This window comes from Amblyomma americanum, chromosome 7, assembly GCF_052857255.1.
Source record: "Amblyomma americanum isolate KBUSLIRL-KWMA chromosome 7, ASM5285725v1, whole genome shotgun sequence".
Taxonomy (NCBI): Eukaryota; Metazoa; Arthropoda; class Arachnida; order Ixodida; family Ixodidae; genus Amblyomma; species Amblyomma americanum.
In genome coordinates this window covers 10,683,746-10,704,173 of record NC_135503.1, presented here as the reverse complement: position 1 = coordinate 10,704,173, position 20,428 = coordinate 10,683,746, and the positions used below count along the sequence as shown (strand labels likewise).

The following is a 20,428-nucleotide window of genomic DNA, read 5'->3' as shown; positions in this document are numbered from 1 at the left end:
CAGCCAAAGTCGACACACGTCGAGCCCGAACTGCGAATAAAGTTTTTGTGTACGCTGTGCTGCTGCCCGCTGTCGGCGCGGAAGCTGCGATCTCGCCGCCTTTGCCGTGCTGTGCTTGTTAGGGGATAAGGGAATAAGTTATTATCGTAAGTAAGTGCCCGCCCTGACGCCGACCTGGGGAAGTCGCGCAAAAACGCTGCCGACATGACAGCAGTTCAAGGGGTCCTCTCAGCCGCCGAACGCTCTGTGCGTTCGGTGTTCGGTGAGTGAGCGCCGTCCCTCAAATGTGCATGTTATGCTGTCTGCACAACGTCTGAACGAACTCCCCCGCATTTGTGTTGCAGTGGGGAACATTCCCTATGAAGCTACAGAGGAGCAGCTAAAAGACATATTTTCCGAAGTCGGGCCAGTGGTCAGCTTTAGGTGAGCACACTTTGGAGCCACGACATTCGTTTTCCTTTCGTAACACAGTGGCTTTAATCTAGTCTGCCGTTCACTCGCAGACTTGTCTATGATCGTGAGACAGGGAAGCCGAAAGGCTATGGCTTCTGCGAATACAAGGACCAAGAGACTGCGCTCAGCGCTATGCGCAACTTGAATGCATTCGACCTCAACGGGCGTCCGCTGCGTGTGGACAACGCTGCAAGCGAGAAGAGTAAAGAAGAGCTCAAAAGTAAGGTCTCGTGTTTCCAAGCATGGCAAGCCTTCCCCGTTATTTATTGCCCATGGCCCTGTCTTAGAGTCCAATAATTTTTTTTTTCTCATTCAGATTTGCAGGCGTCATTGGGTGGTCCTCCTGTTGAGGTGGGTGTATTAGCCAGTCGCAATAATTTGGAAGCGGTCTAATTGACAGTTTTTGAGCTTTTTAGCATAAGGCTGGTTTTAGCAGAAGATTGGTTTATAACTTCTAAAACATTGGTCTCATTGCAGCCTAGGTGTACGCTCTTGCAGTTTAAAAAGTGCTCAGTTGTCGCATGTGAACTTCTTGAATGCTAATTACTGAGCCATGGGCAACTGCACTGATGTGAAGGAAGAGCCATCTTTTAGGTAGAGTTGATGATTTGTTCACTCTTTGGATTCCAACTGTCTGCAGACGTGCACTGCATTTGCTGAATGCTTGTATTTTGCCCCCCCCCCCCCCCCCCCCCAACTACCCAACAAAAAACAAAACAAAAACAAACAAAAAGCACTCGAACAGCAGGATGTTTATTTTGTGCTGCCTCACACATTACGTTTATAGTCTATTCATGCATTCTTCAGAGTCCTTATGGTCCAGAGGTGGAGCCCGAACGTGCACCTGAAGCAATTTCCAAAGCTGTAGCAAGTTTGCCACCTGAACAGATGTTTGAACTGATGAAGCAGATGAAGGTATGCTATATCCTGCACAGTTGAGTGGAACTTTGCATGATACATGAACTGCGGGACTGTTAAAATGTCTTACTCATTGGCTGATTCACGCACTTAAGACAAGATGTGTTACTTCGGAGCTGCATGGTGAAATTTAATTCCATTCATGTAAGTTGAACACTGGATGTGAAACCTATCCTAACAACTTCTTTTTAAGCTTTTTGGCACTTGTTAAACTTTTTTGTACCTGTTTGTTTCTTTGGTTCTTGATTTTAATTGGCCTACTGCCCATGCTTTTTGGGGCAACAAGTGATGTTATCGTCCACTCCCATTTCATGAAGGGGCCTGTTACAGTTGTTTTATATCGGGTGACTTTAGCCTTTCATAGCAGTTGATGCTTGCTGTGTTGACGTTGGTGTGTAGTGTGCAAAGCTCGTGTTATTGTGTGCCATGCACATTATTTGCGCGCATGTAACGACGTAGATCTGAGTGTCACCCATTCTTGCTTTTCTTCTTTGGTGACCATATCTCACAACTGCAGCTCTGCATCCAAAACAACCCTGGGGAAGCACGCAACATGCTTCTGCAGAACCCTCAGCTGGCATATGCGCTGCTCCAGGCACAGGTCATCATGAAGATTGTGGAACCTCAGGTGGCCTTGAGCATATTGCACCGCCAGAACCCCAACCTGAACCCACTGGGCACAGGCTCGCAGCAGCCCCTGGGTGGAACCCAGCCACCCCTGGTGGGTGGTGCTGGTCCCATGGTCAGTGGTGCAGGGCCCATGGCAGGAGCAGCGGGGCCCCTGGGGACTGGGACTGGACCCCTGGTGGGTGGAGCTGGGCCTTTGGTTGGTGGAGCCGGACCCTTGGTGGGAGCGACTGGTGGGCCGCAGTCTGCCCTGGGACCCCAGGGACTGGGGCCACAGGCACTGGGTCCCCAGTCGCTGGGTCCCCAGTCTTTGGGTCCTCAGTCAATGGGACAACCCTTGGGACAGCAGCCTGGAGTGAGTTTTTATACTGCCAGTCGGCTTGCCTTTGTCCGGACAGTCACACTTGTTGCAGTTGGGATTAAGAGTGAATGTGAACAGCTTTGCTAACCCATGCTTTAGCTGCTCAATGTTATCAGCTAACACTTTCTGCCTGACAGATGATACTCAACGCAGCAAATTCATGCATACTTTTGGTGTTATAGCTCAGCTTTGACTCTCAGGGGAGGGTTATGAAATGGTGTGGCGGCCTCATGAAAGCAGTGCTGCAATTTATCACTGCTGCAGCCTTCGGGTCAGCTTTAGCATAAGCAGCTGGCAACAACTGATAATAGCTCCAAGAATTGAGCCATAATACATGGGAATTATAAGGGGACTGGGCGAACTTCCTGGTGACAACACGCCAGCCAAACCATGCACCTGTCGGTGATTGACCGCTTTAGTGCTTTTCCTGCTTGCAAACATTGTTTGCTTTCCTTTCATCGCATTGTTGTCTGCTGCGGTGTGGCGCCTTGTCGGCGGGCACATGCCGGCGGGCAAGGTACTGTCGTCAACACTGCTGGCTCATGCGTGGCCGCCGTTCCTCGATCTTGCCCGCACTTCCGCTGGAGGCGCTGTGGAAGAGCACCGTTTGGTGCCCGTCTCATTTGTGTGTGCAAATTAGCGTATGCTCCTGACAAGTGGGGCTTTCCAAAAAGCCCCTTTCTTCTCTGGTGCAGCCCCTCTCTGCCTGTAGTGATGGTTCTGTCTTCTGCAGTTTCAGCGGCGCCAGCTACGCTAGTTGTGGACTGAGTGCGACTCTCACAGGTGCTGGCAGACTAGTCTGTGAGGTGCTCATGCAAATATGCTGCTGTCGCATTCGCCCAAGAAAGGGAGCTATCTGATGGTCAATGACAGGCAATTCATGCGGGACGTAACGGAGGGGGTATCATCAGCATGAGCTGAAGGATAGATCATTTCAAGGGATCGCTACAAAGTTGGGATCAGATTTCACAGGTGAGCACGTGTTATTTATTAAGGTGTCTTGAAAATTGAAATTAACAGCAGAGTAGTGTTCTGTTATCGCTTGGAAATTCTTTGATGGGGCATGCTTCGCATAGGCATTTCACTACGTGCCGCACGCATTTCGGAAGTGAGACGGCGTAATGCGTAGGCACGTTTTTTGTCGTGTATGCATCTTTTGAGCCAGAATCGATGGCACAAAACATCAGCATAACTACTGCTGCAGCAGCCACACATGGCAGTTATATTCGTTCTACATATTACAGCCAAGCGCATAAGCAGCTCGGCAGCTCAAGGTGTCTCCGGTTTCCACGGCTGTGTATGGAAGAGAGCACATGAGGGGTAACACCAGAGAGGCGGCGGAGAGCTGCACCCCAAGCAGTTTTTCCAGTGTAATAAGGAGTTCGCCAACTGTTGGCGCAGAATTTTCGATACATGTTGCTGAAAGGGATGTGTCTTCATTGAGTATGTGTTGATGCGATATGATAGTGTTGGCAGCACTATGGAAGCGTCACATTGGCGAACGGAGTTTTCAGACCGTTTCTGCAATGTGACTCTGCCTTTACTGTCATTGCTGGTCAACAGCAGCAGAGCCAGAACAAGGATTATGCTTGAGGGCTTTCCTATCCTGTCCACACCTGAAACAATAACAATAATATATTCCATGGCACTGATATTGTCTGATTGCACTTGTGAGGACATCTTATAATGAAGCAAGGCCCTGCATTTATTCACCAATTTTTGTGTCCCTGGATTGAACCGCAAAAATAAGTTGCTTTAGATCCTTGAAGGAGCTGATTTTACCTATGTTCTTTTCAATTTCTCTGCAGGGGTTGGGACCACTGGGAGGGCCAGGTGGTGGACCGGGGTTTTCTGCCGAACAGGCCTTCCCAGAGCCAGGGTTTGGAGGTAAGCCGACAATATTTATTGGATTCAGTAGAACTTGCTAATTCAAAATGCAAATGCCAAGATTCGCATTGCATGAATTGCAGTAGGGTTTGACTAGTAGAATTGAGCAGATTTCCACACATGCTGTGTGATTTGCCAAGTAATACTGTCTTACATAATGTATATACTTGTGTAAGGGCCGCACCATTGAATTGGCAGCCTGTAATTTGGGGGGGGGAGAGAAAGAATCGGGCAAAAGAACTGCTTCATGTGTGCATAATTTTGCTGGCTTGCAACGTTATGATAAGAGCTGATAGGTGATAACTGCCTGCATGCGCAGGCACGCATTGTCCCGCACGTCGGACTCTGCCCGGAACTGTGAACACGCGGTGCCTCAGTGGTGCTGCTAACTCGTCTGAAGTGCTCGGCATTTGCGCCAGAAAGGACAAAACGTCATGCTGCACATAAAGCTAGAATGGGGCACGCCCATGTTAGTTTCATGTTTCCTTGCAGCGACACACTGCCCGCCAGGCTCGGGTGATACGCTAATCGCAAGAAAAATTATAAGCTCTAATATTTTGATGCCTTTGGCTTGTTTGATTTTGTCAGACGTTAAAAAGCTGATCTCCTCAGTGGTCAGCAGAGTAACACAGATTGATGCGTACCCTGGCCCATTGTTACAATTGTTTGTTTTTTTCTTACCATAGTCACGGTTGCTGTAAAAGGCGTAACCTTGTTACCTGTTTACCATCACATAAAACCTTACATTATAATGAACATGCGTGCGTGCGTGCGTGTGTGTGTGTGTGAGTGTGTGTTTGTGTTTCCTGAGGTATATTTCCTGAGGCCTTCAGCAGTGAAGTGCGCGAAAAGCAAGCCAGCCACCTCACACTCACGGCCGTGGGTCACACAATGGCGCACCGCTCCAAACTGTCGGCCAAAGCGTCGGTCGAGCGCCAGATCTTCGGAGTATCTTGATCTTAACTTAGAATCACGTGATGTTTACCTGTAAACTGACCTAGCAACCTGATTTACTTTATGCGGGTGCGCATCCTATCATCCATACTTTCAATGAATTATATATATGAAGGATTTGTTGAGACTGCGCTAACTCGTCGTAAAAATGTGTGCCGTAGCATAAAAAAGGGCGTTTTTTTATTTATTTATTTACAGATACTGCAGGCCCTTCTCGGGCCCATGCAGGAGTGGTTACAAGGAGGGAATATAAAACAAAGGGAATACGTAAAGTACAAGGGTACAAAAATAACATTTCATCGCTATAGTGGCACAGGGTACTAATGACGTCAAAGCCAGGAGAAGAAACTAGCGGGTTGAAAAGGAAACACATGTAATTGCAAAGAAAATACAAATGGAAATTGGGCGACATAGGTTCATCACGGTGGTACTGACAGTGATTCAACTCTGTTAACATGCTCTATGAATGATTCGATTGAGTTGCAGTTTACAGCAGCCGGTGGTAGTTTATTCCAGCAAAAAATAGCCGATGGGAATAAAGAATATTTATGAGCATTAATGTGGCTTATGGGTTGATGAAGTGCTTTTTCATGGTTATTTCTTGAAGAGTGACGGAATGGTTCCTGGAGGTATGTTTCTCTTGAGATGTTCAAATGACCGTAATAAAGTAAGTACAGAAATTTAAGCCTTGATGTTATTCTGCGCTGTGCTAAGGTGTGAAGATCTGCTTTGTGAAGTAGGTTTAATTGGGGTTCCGCTGTAGTCAGAAAAGTTTTACTGAAATTTCCGGTACCATGTAAGGGCCATACCTGTCTAAACCATGGAAAAAATAAAAATTGGAGGGGGCACTTAAGCTCCACCTTAAGGGTGTGACGCGGTAGCACATGTGTTAATTCCCATATATGCAGAACTGGTCATTCTCTACTGTACATTATTTGACCCCTGGGAGGCCTTCAACCACTCCTGGCGCAGTGGTGCAGCAGTTAAGCGATGTGCCACTGCCCTGGAATGGCAGGTGCTGCCACCAGTGGGCCTTGTGCGACCCAGGTTGCTCTTCCCGAGTGACCAGTTTAACTGCCACCTGCCACGGTGGGAAGTTTGCTCGCAGGTTGTAATGACGCTGCCAAGTCACGTGACCTAGGTGGCCCACCTGCCTCCTAGGTTGCTTCTCTGGGGATTTTTCGTGGATTTTGCACTCACGGTCAATGACGCTGATGACGCCAATGCTGACACCGGACTTTCTGTGACGCTAGCTCATTTATGCTTTCGCATTAAATGTGTGGCTCTTACACGGTATATATGGTAACTCAAAAAGGAAGCAGCAGATGCCCATCAAAGGAGGCCCTCCAGCCAGTGGCATTGACTAGTTCTAAGGACTTCGTGGTTAATCCCCTTGAGCCTGGTAGTGCGACATTGCAGTGGGCTGGCATGTGCCAGGGGATTAACCATTGATCAGGGGATTAACAGTGACAACATGACTAGGGCCAATGCTATTGGCTGCAGGGCCTCCTGTGAGATGCATTCCCTGCTTTGTTCTTGAGTTGAATCCAACTATAGTACATAAACATTTGCTGGCAAAATTTTGAGCTATTACATGTGTAATTTTCTGTGCTTTTGCATTTATGAGTCTGCTTTGCTTTCAGTATTGCATGATGGCATGCTGCTTTCCATTGCAATTGGGAATGTGCTAGCATAATCTTGTTGGGGTGTACCTATATGAAATAGTAGTGGTTGACGCAAGTTCTACGTGTCGTTAGAAATATGTCTTTTGCCATTTGCCTGTATGGTATTGCATAAACGTCACTTACCATCTGAGCTGTGTGCGTGTACTATTTTGCTAGACGATGCGGTATTGTCAGGTATATTAGAATCTTGATGACATGATCACAATGGGCACGAATTCTTGAAATTTTCTTGCCATACAACGTGTATAATTTTGGGTGTTCAGAATGTTCTCAAGTGTTATTACGGATGGGATGGTACAAAAGTGACAGCTAGGACAACACACTCAAGTAGCTGTTCTCACATAACTAACACCACAGTCGCCATTCGCCTAGTATGCACCGTGAGCACTGAGCAGCGACTTACGGCTGTAAATACAGTTGAATGTCGTTAATTCCAAGCTGGAACATGGTTACTAGCGCTAAAAAACGCAAGGGACAGCGAAAAGATATCGATGGGACTAACGCCAGTGAATCAAAAGCACCAACTAGCCAGTCTTTCTTCTTTAATTCCAAACTTGTCAGTCTGCATAAAGTATTCTAATTACCCGAAAACGAAAAGGCAAGCACGAAATGTGAAATTGTTTCAGAGTCGCTAGTATTGCATGCAACAAAGCTGCGTTTAACATTTCTTTATAGTGGGACCTCTTTCTGACTAGTTGTGGTCGCCTTGTCTTTGGCGGTTGCCAGAATTTCAGTCACTTCGGTTTTGATGTCCGCATAACATGGTCCCACATTTTTCTCGATGTAACTCAATCACTGGCAAAGCTCTTTGCCTTTCGCCGGCACTTTTATGCTCTATCGTTTTCAGCGCACGTGAGGGCGATGACCAAGGTCAGATACGTCAGGTTAGGAGTGTGGCGAAGCTCTCGGAGAAGGGCTCGCGATAGAAGTATCTGTGATTGAAAAGGAGCTACGAGAACACATGTAGTCTGTCCAGGCATTTGGGTGCAGCGTGGTGTTTTTTTTTTATCAGTGAGCTTGGCACGGTGGTGCTGCGACCGCAAAATAGAAACAGTACTCTGTCAGTGCCAGACACGTCTGAACTTGTTGGCATCGGTGGTGGACTGCAGAGGGTGACTTCTGCCAATGCCATGTCAACATGTCATGTGCTCAAACAGAGTTTTGCAATTGTCTGGGCAGCAGTGTGTGGTTAGTTAGGCATCGCACTGCTTAATTTGGGCTCGCGCGACTATTATAAGCGGCGCAACAGTACGTTATCAGTTAAACATTGGCGTTCCTACATGGCATCCCAGATCTTTGGATTAATAGCACAAGTTGCCAGCTGGAATTATGTGGTAAAGTTTACATTGGAAATTATGGGACCAAAGGAATTCTGTGAATTATTCAGGATTTCAAATGAACCTATTGAATTATCAAGGTGTTACTGTAAACTCCATCGGCTGTAAACATATGTGCATGAATGCTTTTCCCATGCTTCAGCATGCGGGTTTTGTTCAGCTTTTGATGTTCTGAATTTCAGATGATACGAATATTTTTCATGACCTCGTGAGATGCGTTGTCGAGATTCTATTGTGATGCAATTGACTCTCAATAACAGACACTTTGATAGGACTGAAGGTTTAAGTTTTTGCTGAGTAAGAAAAAAAGGGAGCCTTTTCAGTGTCTTTAATGTGAGGGGGCCAGAGCATCACTTTGAATGAAAAAAGTTCGAATTTAGCAGTGAATGCATTTGGTTCATTTCAGTGGCATGTGTCAAACAAAGTGCAGGGCACGACAGATGACATGGAGCTGCCACCCATATTGGCGGCCACAAAAACCATATGCGCACTTTTCACATGCCTTCTGAAGAGAGCATTGATAACCCCTAAACTCACTACTATGTGCAGTGTCCTTTAATCTAGAGAAACGCAGTGACGACCTCCTAAATTTACCAGTTGTATGTACAAGCTGTCTCATTCTCTTGTGTTGTCTTCAGCACCAGCACGAGCATCATTGCTGGGGGAGCGACCTGCGGGGCCCGACCAGATCAGAAGCAATCCCTTCGATCCTCGTGGTGGGTGCCATTGAAATTGTCACGCCTGTGGAACTTAGCTGTTCTCTGCATGCGTGTTCAGGTTTGAAAGTAATGTGACACTTGTCATTTGTTGTTGTGAACTTGGAAACTTCTGTAGGGCTTACTTGCAATATGTTTGTCTTATATTCCCTCTTCTCTTCTCTTCATTGAACAAAGACATCCTCGCTATTTTTCCGTGGAGGAAAACATTGCATTATTGTAGAATGTCTGAACTGTGAATTGTGTATTGGGAACTAAGGGATGCCCCTCTTCTGTTCCCCCCCTTATTTTTTCCTCTGTTGATTTATGCTGTGTGCACATTTCTTATGCCCAGAGTAAGTGGACAAGTAACTGGGCCTTCTGTCAAGTGTTATGCCTTTGCTTTTGATTTCACCTTGGTGTTAAAATGCACCCATGAATAACAGGCTTGGTGCAGCTTGCTTCTGATAAACATGAGTGGCTAATTGTTGGTGGTAGCCCTTGGCTAGCTGCAGTGTACGCATGCACAACGCACCATGAGTGGGTCACACAGGCGTGTGCTTCTGACAAACTAACCAAACACTATGCGATTTTTTTTGTGCATGTGCGTATTTATTTACACATCAGCAGTGTTAGCTCAGCGGGGCATGTCAGTCTGATATGTGCCCTTTCTCTCCTCATGTGCAGTGATGGGCCCCATGGGTGGGGGTCCCGGCAGGGGTGGGGGCCTGGGAGGAGGGCCCGACCCTCGCCTGGACCCTCGGGGAGACCGGGACCTCCGCGTCATGCCGCCCATGGGTGACCGCGACATGCGCCAACAGCCGCCCCTTGAAGACCAGGACCTGCGCACAGACCCACGCTACCGGCCCGGGGCACCCTTTGATCCCCGCAGTCGGGGGGGACCCTTTGGCGGTGGAACCAGGGATGACCCCCGCATGGCAGGTGGAGCTGGGCGCCCAGGACCCCCTGCCGCTGCAAACCCAGTCATTTCCGCACAGGACCAAGAGAAAGCTGCACTTATCATGCAGGTGAGCTCTTCACTGTGCACACAAATGGGGCTGCCACATTGGGTGGAGTCAGCACCTTTTTCTAGTGGTAAACAATGTTGATGTTATCGTAGGTATGCCACTTTTTTTTTTTTTTACTATCCAGAGGGAATGCTATCTGGCCTTTGTGGGTTGAGGGAGGGGGTGCAGTACACCCTCTGCTGTCGTTCCTTTTTCTTTGCTCTGCGCAAGTATGGGAGTGAATTATTTATACGTTAGCCGGTGAAAACACTTTTCTGTTTTTGCGATCATACTGTGCCGAGCTTGATAAGTACATTTAGGGCCGAAGAGCTCAGCCTTGGGTTTAGAGGTCACAGTTAAGTCTCTGGCTTAGGTATGCTTGCGTTTGAAGAATGGCATGTTGCCTGCATTATCTATGGTGCCAACTTAGTCATGTTTTAATGCACAGAATTAGTCAATAACTGGTCGACATTGATATCAGCATTTTTGGGGTATGCCAGAAGCGTTCTAGAATACCTTTTCCTCCAGAAACATTTTCTTTTGGATAAATGTCGCATAAAAGTGGCTTGATGTTTAAAGGGTCCATGAAACATTACTTACTGGTTTTGGGAAAAGCTCACAAGTGATCGGTATTCCATCACTCAGAAATATTTAAGCTAGCTTCGGTAACACTTCTGTAACATCAAAGAAAAATGATTAAGGAGGAAGAGGGTCTTAAAAACTTGTATTTTATTTTTCAGTATATATCGCTGAAACTTATAATGCACGTACCTATATCACATAGTGCTGGTTTCAAATATGCATTTAGATTTCAAATATCTCACCTGGAAGGAAAATATATGGTGAGAAAACATCCTAATTAGATCATTTCTTATGGGCCAGAAAAGAATACGTAGACATTTCCGAAAGCCTGCTGCGCACATCCTAAAGCATTCCTTTTACCTTCAAACATAATAGATTAGCAATTAGGTTCAGTGTCTCTTTCCCATTTTGTTATTTATTTATAATAAACAAAATGAATTTATAGTTGTTTTCTTAGGTTTAGGATGTGCAGTGGACCTTTGAAAATGTCTGCATATTCTTAAAAATGCTTTTTTTAGCTAAGAAATTATCATAAAAGCTCATAAGAAATGGCCTAATTAGGTTATGTTATGTTGTTTTACATTTTCTTCCAGGTGAGATATTTGAAATCTAAATGCACATTTGAGATCAGCATTCTGTGATATATCCGCGTGCTATGTTTCAGCTATATGTGTTGACAAATAAAAAACAGTTCTTGATGCTCCTCCTATTCCCCCTCAACATACACACACACATGCGGACCCGCCAGAAAAAAAAGGGGGGGGGGGGGGGGGGGGGGGGAACTGGTCAGGACTGTTACTTGGGCATGTCCTGTGAGAAGGTTTGCGCAGATTCCCAACTCTATGTCGGAGGGGGAAGGGCGGCTAAGAAAGTGCGGTCAGGTATTGCCCTGATCGGTTGTGAACAGCAGGTTAAAAAAAGCATTTCTAAAACAATTAAAAAAAATTTTAATTGTAAGGGTCATGCAGAGCTTTTAAATTTGACTCGGGTATTCACAAAGACCACCTCTACAGATTTGTTGCATTAGAATATGACCATCAGAATCCTTCCAGCATCCCCTTAACAGTTTGTAAGTATCATATTGACACGACTATAATGCGAGTAGGTATTTTTTTTTTTTTTTTCAGTTCATTAGGTTTCAGAATGCATCTCGCGTTATATAAGGAACCAAGGTGGTAATATAACGCGAATGATCTTTCTTACTGCTGTTTGAGAGAGCTACAGCAGCTTTCACTACCAAGCTCGCGAGCTGCTATACATAGTTGGATACAACTCAAGAACAGAGCAGCAAATGCCCCTCGGAGAAGCTCCTCCAGCCAATGGCGTCTACTGGTTCTCGCTCTCCCCCTTGATCGATCCGTTTGGACCTGCAGGCATGAAATAGCAGGGGGTGGCAGATGAATGGGGAGTAACCATGGCCTAATCTGATTAACCACAGTGTCATGGAGATTGGTCGGCGCCATTAGCTGAAGGGTCTCCTTTGAGGGGCATCTGCCGCTTCGTTCTGGAGTTTTATCAGACTATAGGAGAAGCCAACTTTCCGACACCCACGCACCTCGGTTGTAGTCAGCTTGAACAGAGTGTGATCGCCATATAATTGTAATATTTTTTTCTTTTTTGTGAAGTCTTAGACTTCCTCTTTGCATTGTTTACATGTAAAAATGGTAACTGAAGTAATTGAAAAATGAAGTCTTCTGGTTGACTGCAGTTAAGCAAATGAACTACTGTTTCTCTTTGCACTTGAAATGGCACTGGTAAGGCACAACATGGCTGTATGGGAAAAGGCATGACCATTTTTAGGAGGTACCCTGGCAAATGGTGCTTGTGGCTGTTACACACAGGCAGCCCTGTCACCTACTGTTCAATGAGAAAATATCAGTTATGAGCTCAAATAGAATGCAGTCAGTTATTGTTGCTCGGCAGTGTGCATTTTGCTACTAGCATTGCTGTCATGCAATTGTAGCCAAATGAAGCTTTCAGTCTGAATTCTGTAACATAGTGCACTTTTAATTACAAAGCACAGGACAAAATTATTAAAAAAGCCAAAGACAAGGCTTCTGCAAAGAAAAAATCCCAAAATTTGCCATATTTTAGAAAGCGTTATTTCTCTGTCCTCGAATAAATATCTTGAATTGTCACGGGCCATTGGTCTTGCCTTCAGGGCATTTTTATCAGGGTAGAGACAGCAAAAAGCCTGGACTGCCCTCGAGCCGTAAGCCACACTGGTGATGGGGGTGTTGTCAATCTCCGTTCGGCAGGTGCTGCAGCTTTCAGACCAGCAGATCGCGTTGCTGCCTCCAGACCAGCGCCAGAGCATCATGGTGCTCAAGGAACAGATTGCCCGCAGCACCCAGCAGCAGTGAGGACTCTCCTAATAAACATCCTTGCTCGCCTGTGCCCAATAGTTCTCGCTCTGCATCTCATTCAGCCGCGACACAGTCCGGTCGAAGGCAAACATCTCCTCTTCACCACTGAAGATGCTCACATTCTGCAAGGCAAGGATATAAGGAAACAAAAATGTGTATATTATGAATCTCATCCTTTCACTTTGCACATAACAGGAGTAGCTCATTAGGTGTCGCCCTATGCCGTTCACTGCAAAGTGTGGGAACTGAGTGGGCCATACAGGAAGGGGAACTCGGCAGCTTTGAGTTACGTGACAGTGTCGCAAACTGCTTGGGGCTGCTTGTGAGCTGGCACAAAATACTTTGTGGTGTTACTTTTTAATCAAAACACATTAATGAACATTATAAACCTATGCAGACACTATCAGTTTTACCTTGTTCTTTTGAGGAACAGGCTTTTGTTCCACACTGCCAGGCGCCACCAGTGTGTATCTTTCTAACACGTGACATTATTTGCTTGTCCCCATGTAGGGTACAGCTAAGATTTGTTACATTGGAACTGAAGAAACACTGAAATTATTTTATTATGACTGTTATTGTTTATTTTTCTTTACAAAGAGCCTTACTTGCCACTTATTTAAGTATTCGCCGTCGGATTAAAAAAGGTGGGTGATCAGCCTACAGTTTATTTTTTCTATGTCAATGTTCACTGTGGCTGTCCACAAAAAAAGGCCATGAAAATGATGCCTGGGCTCACTGTTTTAGATGTTTTGAATTACATGGCAGCAGCAGTGCTTTTCCTTTGCTTCCAACAGCATACAAAGTGGTCATTGACTTCTTCACATCGCTAGGAGTGGAGATACCCGTGGAGAATGGTTGCAAATTAGTTTGGTACATCGATGTCATGGAAAAATTCTCTCCACTGCTAAGCAAAACTTTTAATTAAAAGCCACAATCAAACACTTGCTTAAAGTTTACTGTGGTTAAGAAGTTGTAAAATGGTGCCAAAATGCAATGTCTTTGTAGCAACCTTTTACTTACAGGTGGACCACGCTGAAAAACGTAATGTGAAGCAGAATGCAGACTGACGATACACGGGCAATTTACAACTTGCAACAGCTGTAGAGATGTGAGACGAATGCATACCTTGTCACTAATTTGCAAGTCATCCATGAGCGAACGGTTCTCGTCGGTGAGGCTGTCGTCGCTCTTGACTGCCTGAAAGAGCTTATCAGCTGGGGCAGCGGCCGATAAGACCAAGCGAACACGGTGGTCATACAGAGTGTCCACCAGAGTGATAAATCGCCGAGCTTGTGTCTTCTCGCGCAGGGTCAGCACAGGCACATCACGGATTAGTATTGTGTGGAATATCTGGCTTAGTGCAAGGTAATCAACTGCACCAACTGCCTGCACAAAGAAAAAGCACAAGGCAACGCATAGTAAGCCATTTAACACCTTGCAGCACAACTGAAATGCAGTGAAAAATAAAGCCTTTACTTTAATGCACAATCGTTCTCTGAAACTTTTTTTCCAATTGAGATCACTTCTGCCTGTAAAACAAGAAAGCTTCATTTGATAACAGGATATTGAAACTGCTCAAATCCTTGCCTTAAAATTCAACCATAATTCATGCCTTGCCTAAACAAGCATTGACAGTGATTGAGTGGTGTGCAACTGAAAGTCTAGTAATGCTATCTGTTTGTATTTTTGATGGGTGCAAAAAACAAATAGATCAGGTTTCCAGGCCAGTGCGAACTTTCAAAACTAGGTGAAAGGCTTGTTCGGCAATCCCTAATGAACACAAGAACTTGAACTCGTCACGGCCTTGCAAATCCAAACTAACTGCAACTACCTTGGCAAGCTCTTACCTAGGTACTTTCCCATTTCTCCAGAATGCAAGTCCAGTACAGTTATCAATTATGGTTTCATAAACCCTTCTATTTCATTAAGGGGCTGCATAGGTAAAGCAAAACTGTTGCGGCACTTTTGCTGCAGTAAACATACTTTTTTCATGCTCTTGTGTCCTTTTAATGTCGTGAGAAAGTATCCCTCCCATCAGACAGCATAGAGCAAGCTGTGATAAAAAGTGTTACGAGAGTGTTTCGTGTGGTCTAGCGCACAGTTATTCGCTGTCCAAAGGTCTGTGATGTCCACTTGTTTAAACTGCATGCACTTGCAGTGCTGCCAGAGTGGAATGACAGCACGTGCTACTTACACGGTCACATAACTCTGAGAAGGAAGCGTCCAGTATGCGGCCACAAGTCTTGTGGAACTCAACATTGCGCCCTTTGATAGTGAGCACACGTGGTCGGACAACTGTAAAACAAGAGATTTCGCGGTATTGCAAAAGCTTTGTCGCTCGACACAAATCAACCACTTGGGTTTTGACTGGGGCTGAATCTGCACTCCCTACTTGCTTTTCTTAAATGCGGCTGGCCGACAGCCTAACTTTTTCTTCAGAGCAAGACACATCTTTGATCTACTTTGTGGAAAAAAAAAAAAAATTAGTCTATGCCACTGGTAGCAGTGTCTTGCCTCAATTGCTTCCCCAAAACTGATGCCTACAAGTCTTTGGTTTTCACTGCAGGCAACACTTAAAATGCTGTGTAAGGCTTAACTTTTTGACAAAAAATTACTTTGCATGCTTATGTTCTCTAACAAGCTCACAGATGTCCATCATGATCTGGACTGTATTTATTATGAAAGCATTGCTATTTACGATACATGCCTTGTTTGTAGCCTAGTGTGCCATGAGGCGCAGTTCTGCATTATTGTACAGCAGTCAGTTTTTCTGAAGCTGATGGGCTGCCACCTTACTAACACCCAAAAAGACAACACCTCAGTGCATGGAGGCAGATTTTACAGCTTTGCAATAGTTACCCATGTTGCCGAGTATTATACAATAACTTTTTGCAAAAACATGCTGTTTAGAGAATAGTATGTGGACACTCACTATCATTCTCTTGGCTGGCCAGGACCTTGAAGAGCTTGTCTAGCTCTGCATCTGCATCGCACTCAGACTTTCTGCAAGCATTTAAATAAAAAATTGTCTATGGCAAATTGTTCAGGCACCTGACAAGAATATTCAAAAGCTAGGCACTTGGCACAGAATGACGAGTTTGAGTCCAACCTCTTCTCATTGTTACAAAAGAACATCAAGAGAAGCAAGGATAGAAAGGAAAACGTCACGCCCACTTGCAAGCATTTTGGTGTTCTAACGAGACCGTGCAGCGCTTCTTCAAAGGCAATGCCACAATGCTGCGACAATTCAAAATCTTGCAGTAAACTGTTAGTTACTCACACAAAGTAGAAGCTGGTCTTGGTGGCACCTTTCTGTACTCTGTAGTCCACCCCAGAATCAAGAGCCACTGGTAAGCAGTTTTTCTGCAGTACACAAACGATCAGACTCCTGTCTAAAGGAACGGAAACTGTGCAACTATAGCCTGAATTTTGATGCATATACCTTGAGCACGTCAATGAAAGGCACAAAGTTGCTGCGCTGTAAGCCATTCTTGTACAGATCTGCATGCACGAGACAGAAAAATGGTTGGTCTTGGTCAAAGCCTGTAATTTCCATTCAGCTAAAGGTAGCTAATCAGCAAAAGATAAATGAAGTGGATGAATGGCTACTGCTTTTCCAAGCGTCACTTTCCATTTAAATTCTATGCTACATGCAAGGCAGCCACACATGCTCGGCAATTTGCATAGTAGCACCACCAGGAATGCTGGAATGTGAAGCAAAAAAAAATTCCACCCCTTGCACAGCGTGTATTTCATTACTTGAAGTTCAAAGGGGCACTGGTTACAACTTTCCATTTATTGTGCTCAGTAAAAAAAAAATTAGTTCACTGGCTCTCTCTGGATGTGTTGATATTTGTCCGCCAGCAAAACGCTCATTCATCGCCGAGAAAATTGGATTTAGAAACCTTCCTGCCGGTCAGATCAAACTCATGATGCCCTTACTGAAAAGGGCAGGTTGACACCGTCTTTAAATGAATGGCGGTGTAGCATAGCCTCTGGGATCCACGCCCAAAAATTGGTGTTGATGCACACATTTTACTTGCGAAAATGGCCGGCGATGGTGACACCTGTATTTTGTTTTTTGCTGTTTTCAAGCTCTTAAAAGCTCCCATTTTCAGCGAGAGTGGTCTTCGGTTATCCTATCGATAGAGGCCAACCTCCATGTGGCCTCAGTGCCCCTTTAATGATTACTTGAACCATCGCGGTGGCTCAGTGCTCATGGCTCTTGGCTGCTGACCCAAAAGACGCGGGATTGATCTCTGCCGCGGCAGTCGAATTTCGATAAGGGCGAAATTCTAGAGGATCGTGTATTGTGCGATGTCAGTGCACGTTAAAGAATCCCGTGTGGTCGAAATTTCCGGAGCCCTTCATTATGGCCTCTCTCATAGCCCGAGTCGCTTTGGAACTTTAAACCTCCATAAACCAGACCAAACTAATGATTACTTGAGAACTCTCATGTTGCAGAGCTTAGAGAGGTTGTGGCAATAGACATGTCTCCAAGCTTTGTACAGTGCTCTTAAATGTTCTATTGCATATTAACATAAGCATCTCTGATAATGGTCTGTTCGTTGATGCAAGGAAAAAATCTAATAGTGTAATAGTAATTGCAACTAGGATTTCTCAGTGTTCTGGAGATTAATTTTTCCTTTCCTCCTACGTAGAGGTGAAGGTTTAGTCACAGCATTTTTGCGTAAATGCGCTGGAAAGTTGTCAGGATTGATAGCAGTTTTGCAGTTGCTTGCTCCATTGCACATGTGCAGTCTGGAGCAGTCAGGGTAAAACAGTTGGCTGCCCATCCTTCACTGGTCAGCACCACAAAGGGCCCTCACCATCAGGCTTGCGGTTCGATGTGGCCACAACCACAGCACCTAGGTTAAACAGGTGACTGAAAAGGCGCTTGAGGATCATGGCATCACCAATGTCCGTCACTTGGAACTCGTCCAAGCAGAGCAGCCAGGCACGAGCACAGATGGCTTCAGCCACAGGTGGGATGGGGTCGTACTGAGGCGACTTTCGACCTTGACCTGACTGAGCAGACTCATGCTTCCAGCTGTGGATGCCTGCCAGGGAGATAAAGAGAGCCAGACTGCAAACACGCAGGAAATGAAAGATAAGCTTGTTTGAGAAGAGCAAGGTGCTCTCCACGGGCTTGTGATAAGGATATTACTATATGCCCTTCATTCCAAAAAGGAAGTGACAAATGAAAGAATAACTAACACACACAATCTGTCTTCTTTCATTGTGCTCTTCCTGTTTGCTCTTCGACATTTACTACCATTCGCTAGTTGGCCCAGCAAAAATACCAAGAAGAAAGTGAAAGGAATCCAACTCTACCAACTACAGTGAATTTAAATACTTGGGATGCTGGAGGGAACAGAATGATTGTATTTCTTGCAATAAATTAACTGATGTATAAAACCCATGTTCAGTCGTTTAAAAAAATGGCGGACGATTTAGCGTGGTTAAGCCAAATGTGAATCATGTGCACTAGCACTTTGGTTTTCACTTCGGTTTCAGTTCGAGGCCTGGTTTTCAAGGTCAAGCAGGCTTCAGACAAAGACCGGCAAAACCGGACTTAAGCTCCACCTTAAAGGTGTGAGGTGATAGCGTTAACAGGTTAATGCCCACATATGCAGAACTGGTCATTCTCTACTTTACGTTCATAGAATGCTGGGAGTCCTCATACCACTCCTGGTGCAATGGTGCAGTAGTTAAGCGATGTGCCACTGCCTTGCGATGGCAGGTGCTGCCACTGGTAAGGCTTGTGAGATGCAGGTTGCTCTTCCTGAGCAAGCCCAAGGTCACGGAGGTAGACTTCGGACAGACAAACATCAGCGAAATCTGGGATTGGGGGTTTTAATGCTTGCATGCTAAAAAGTTTCTAACAAAGCAAGACGGTACACACATACAAAGAAATGAAGCAAGAACACCTACAACTGGTGACTCCATGTACCCTATGTAATGCACACTGCCACATTATTCTTTTGGCTTAGTTGAAGTTGTGCACATTTAATCGTGTACGCCTGCAACCTTCATTGCAGGCTGTTTGTGACACATGCAGCTTGGCATATAGACGTACGGTTGTGAACATCCAGCATGAATGAATGGAAGTGCACTCGATGCTTGCTCTCAGTGGCTGTCGACTCGTAGAACATGTCCATCAGCATTGTCTTGCCTCGACCTTGAACAAGTGAGATGAAAATCACTTTGTTAGCAGTCTTCAAAGCCATAAATTTAGTTTTACTGAATCAATCCAAGGACTCAAAAACCAAAACCACCTTGAACTAAGCATTAGAGGTCAGAGTTCTGTGAACATTCACGCGAGCAAGCGTCTCTAAGCAGATCTCGAACACATATATGGAGCGATCTGTTTGTGACTTCTCTTTGGGTATTTGTGTCGCCAATCATGAGGCAAAAGCGCATCGCGATTGGTGGGCGCTAATGGAGCAACTACCAGCTGTAACACACAGAAAACAGTGTTACTGAACAAAATCGCATTCATACAAACTTACCCACTGCCCCATATATGTATATCCCTTGCGGTTTCTCCTTTGGCTTCTTTGCCTTGAATAACCACTGCAGAATAGGAAAGAAACATTCCACTTCCAGTCCTTTACAATCAGGTACAATACTGATAGTTTACCTTCTCAAGAAGGCTGGGCGTGTGTGGCACATAGTCTGCAATTTTGACCTGAAGTTCCTTGAGCAGCTGAGCGATTTTGAGCTGGTTCTCATCAGGAAGCAACTCTCCCTGACCAAGCAACCGGTAGTAAATGGAAAGTACATCATCGCCAGCAGTTTCGTCTGCACCAATATACATAAAAAAAAAAGCAGGACGCTCAGTGACGGGTATTGGCATGCTGTCACTATTGTGTGACAACGATTGCAGTGCATGCTTCTCACCTCTTACGCTTGTGACGGTCCGTACCGGCTCAAGGTAATGCGCACTACTGCGCCAACCGCATGCAATTCGTCGAACATGAGGGACAAGCCCTCCGGCCTTAACTATCATATTGCCCTTTGCAACTATACAATATATAGGCTAGTCGTAACGCTGCGCATGCCGCTGACGTACTGGTCAGCTCCCGTTAGTCCGTACTCGTATAATATCGATAAGTGTACACAAATCGCAGAAGTCCATTTCAGATCATTTCAGATGTGCGCGATGCTTGAAGTAAAGACGTAGTAGTAGGTAGTTAACGGCACAGTGACCTTTCATTCAACGTCATTTGAAACAGCCGGATGGCACGCCTCGGTACCTCTCAGTGTTGTGCCAAGACAGAATGGCATGCTGTTCCACTTAAATCGCATAACGAAGGCAATTTCCAACAGCTGCGATCAATTTTTGCTCACAAATATTAGCCTATACAACGCACAGCCACTGCCTACACATTACATGCACTGCAGCAGCCGACACGCAAGGCGCAGGGTCAAAGGTATAGTCGAATTTAGCTCGACCGCAGTTTCGCTTTATTTACTAGCTAATTTTTCCTCATGACTAAAATAACTATTTGTTCTCAGCATTAAGTAATTTTATTGCAGTAATTAAAATGTAA

The 20,428-nt window shown here is 45.3% G+C and overlaps 2 protein-coding genes across 3 annotated transcripts; one reads left to right on the top strand and one right to left on the bottom strand.

Moving 5' to 3' along the window:
- Nucleotides 1-23: 23 nt before the first annotated feature.
- Nucleotides 24-12,910, top strand: CstF64 (cleavage stimulation factor subunit 2 CstF64). Its single transcript, XM_077631122.1, has 10 exons — nt 24-262; nt 345-423; nt 504-673; nt 770-804; nt 1,261-1,368; nt 1,889-2,353; nt 4,168-4,246; nt 8,861-8,938; nt 9,605-9,945; nt 12,765-12,910. The coding sequence occupies exons 1-10, from the start codon at nt 205-207 to the stop codon at nt 12,867-12,869; spliced, it is 1,518 nt and encodes a 505-aa protein (XP_077487248.1). The 5' UTR covers nt 24-204; the 3' UTR covers nt 12,870-12,910.
- LOC144098448 (AFG1-like ATPase) lies at nt 12,493-20,298 on the bottom strand. 2 transcript variants are annotated; one of them, XM_077631124.1, is made up of 11 exons: nt 19,776-20,298; nt 19,516-19,676; nt 19,385-19,448; nt 18,952-19,053; nt 17,702-17,932; nt 16,315-16,373; nt 16,153-16,235; nt 15,805-15,875; nt 15,067-15,167; nt 13,998-14,258; nt 12,493-12,994 (listed from the first exon to the last, which is right to left on the bottom strand). In XM_077631124.1, the coding sequence occupies exons 1-11, from the start codon at nt 19,882-19,884 to the stop codon at nt 12,878-12,880; spliced, it is 1,359 nt and encodes a 452-aa protein (XP_077487250.1). In that variant the 5' UTR covers nt 19,885-20,298; the 3' UTR covers nt 12,493-12,877. The 2 variants fall into 2 exon arrangements, with proteins under 2 accessions (XP_077487250.1, XP_077487249.1); XM_077631123.1 differs by having other exon boundaries at nt 12,854-12,994; nt 13,893-14,258; nt 19,776-20,296.
- Between the last annotated feature and the right edge of the window lie 130 nt (nt 20,299-20,428).

Bases quoted from the DNA above. Each gene is read 5' to 3' on its own strand.
- CstF64 (XM_077631122.1), top strand. From the start codon at position 205: ATGACAGCAGTTCAAGGGGTCCTCTCAGCCGCCGAACGCTCTGTGCGT. The intron at 2,354-4,167 runs GTGAGTTTTTAT...ATTTCTCTGCAG, and splicing joins CCTTGGGACAGCAGCCTGGA to GGGTTGGGACCACTGGGAGG. The intron at 9,946-12,764 runs GTGAGCTCTTCA...TCCGTTCGGCAG, and splicing joins AAGCTGCACTTATCATGCAG to GTGCTGCAGCTTTCAGACCA.
- LOC144098448 (XM_077631123.1), bottom strand. From the start codon at position 19,884: ATGATAGTTAAGGCCGGAGGGCTTGTCCCTCATGTTCGACGAATTGCA. The intron at 19,677-19,775 runs GTGAGAAGCATG...ATATTGGTGCAG, and splicing joins GACCGTCACAAGCGTAAGAG to ACGAAACTGCTGGCGATGAT. The intron at 16,236-16,314 runs GTATATGCATCA...TGTGTACTGCAG, and splicing joins CTTTCATTGACGTGCTCAAG to AAAAACTGCTTACCAGTGGC.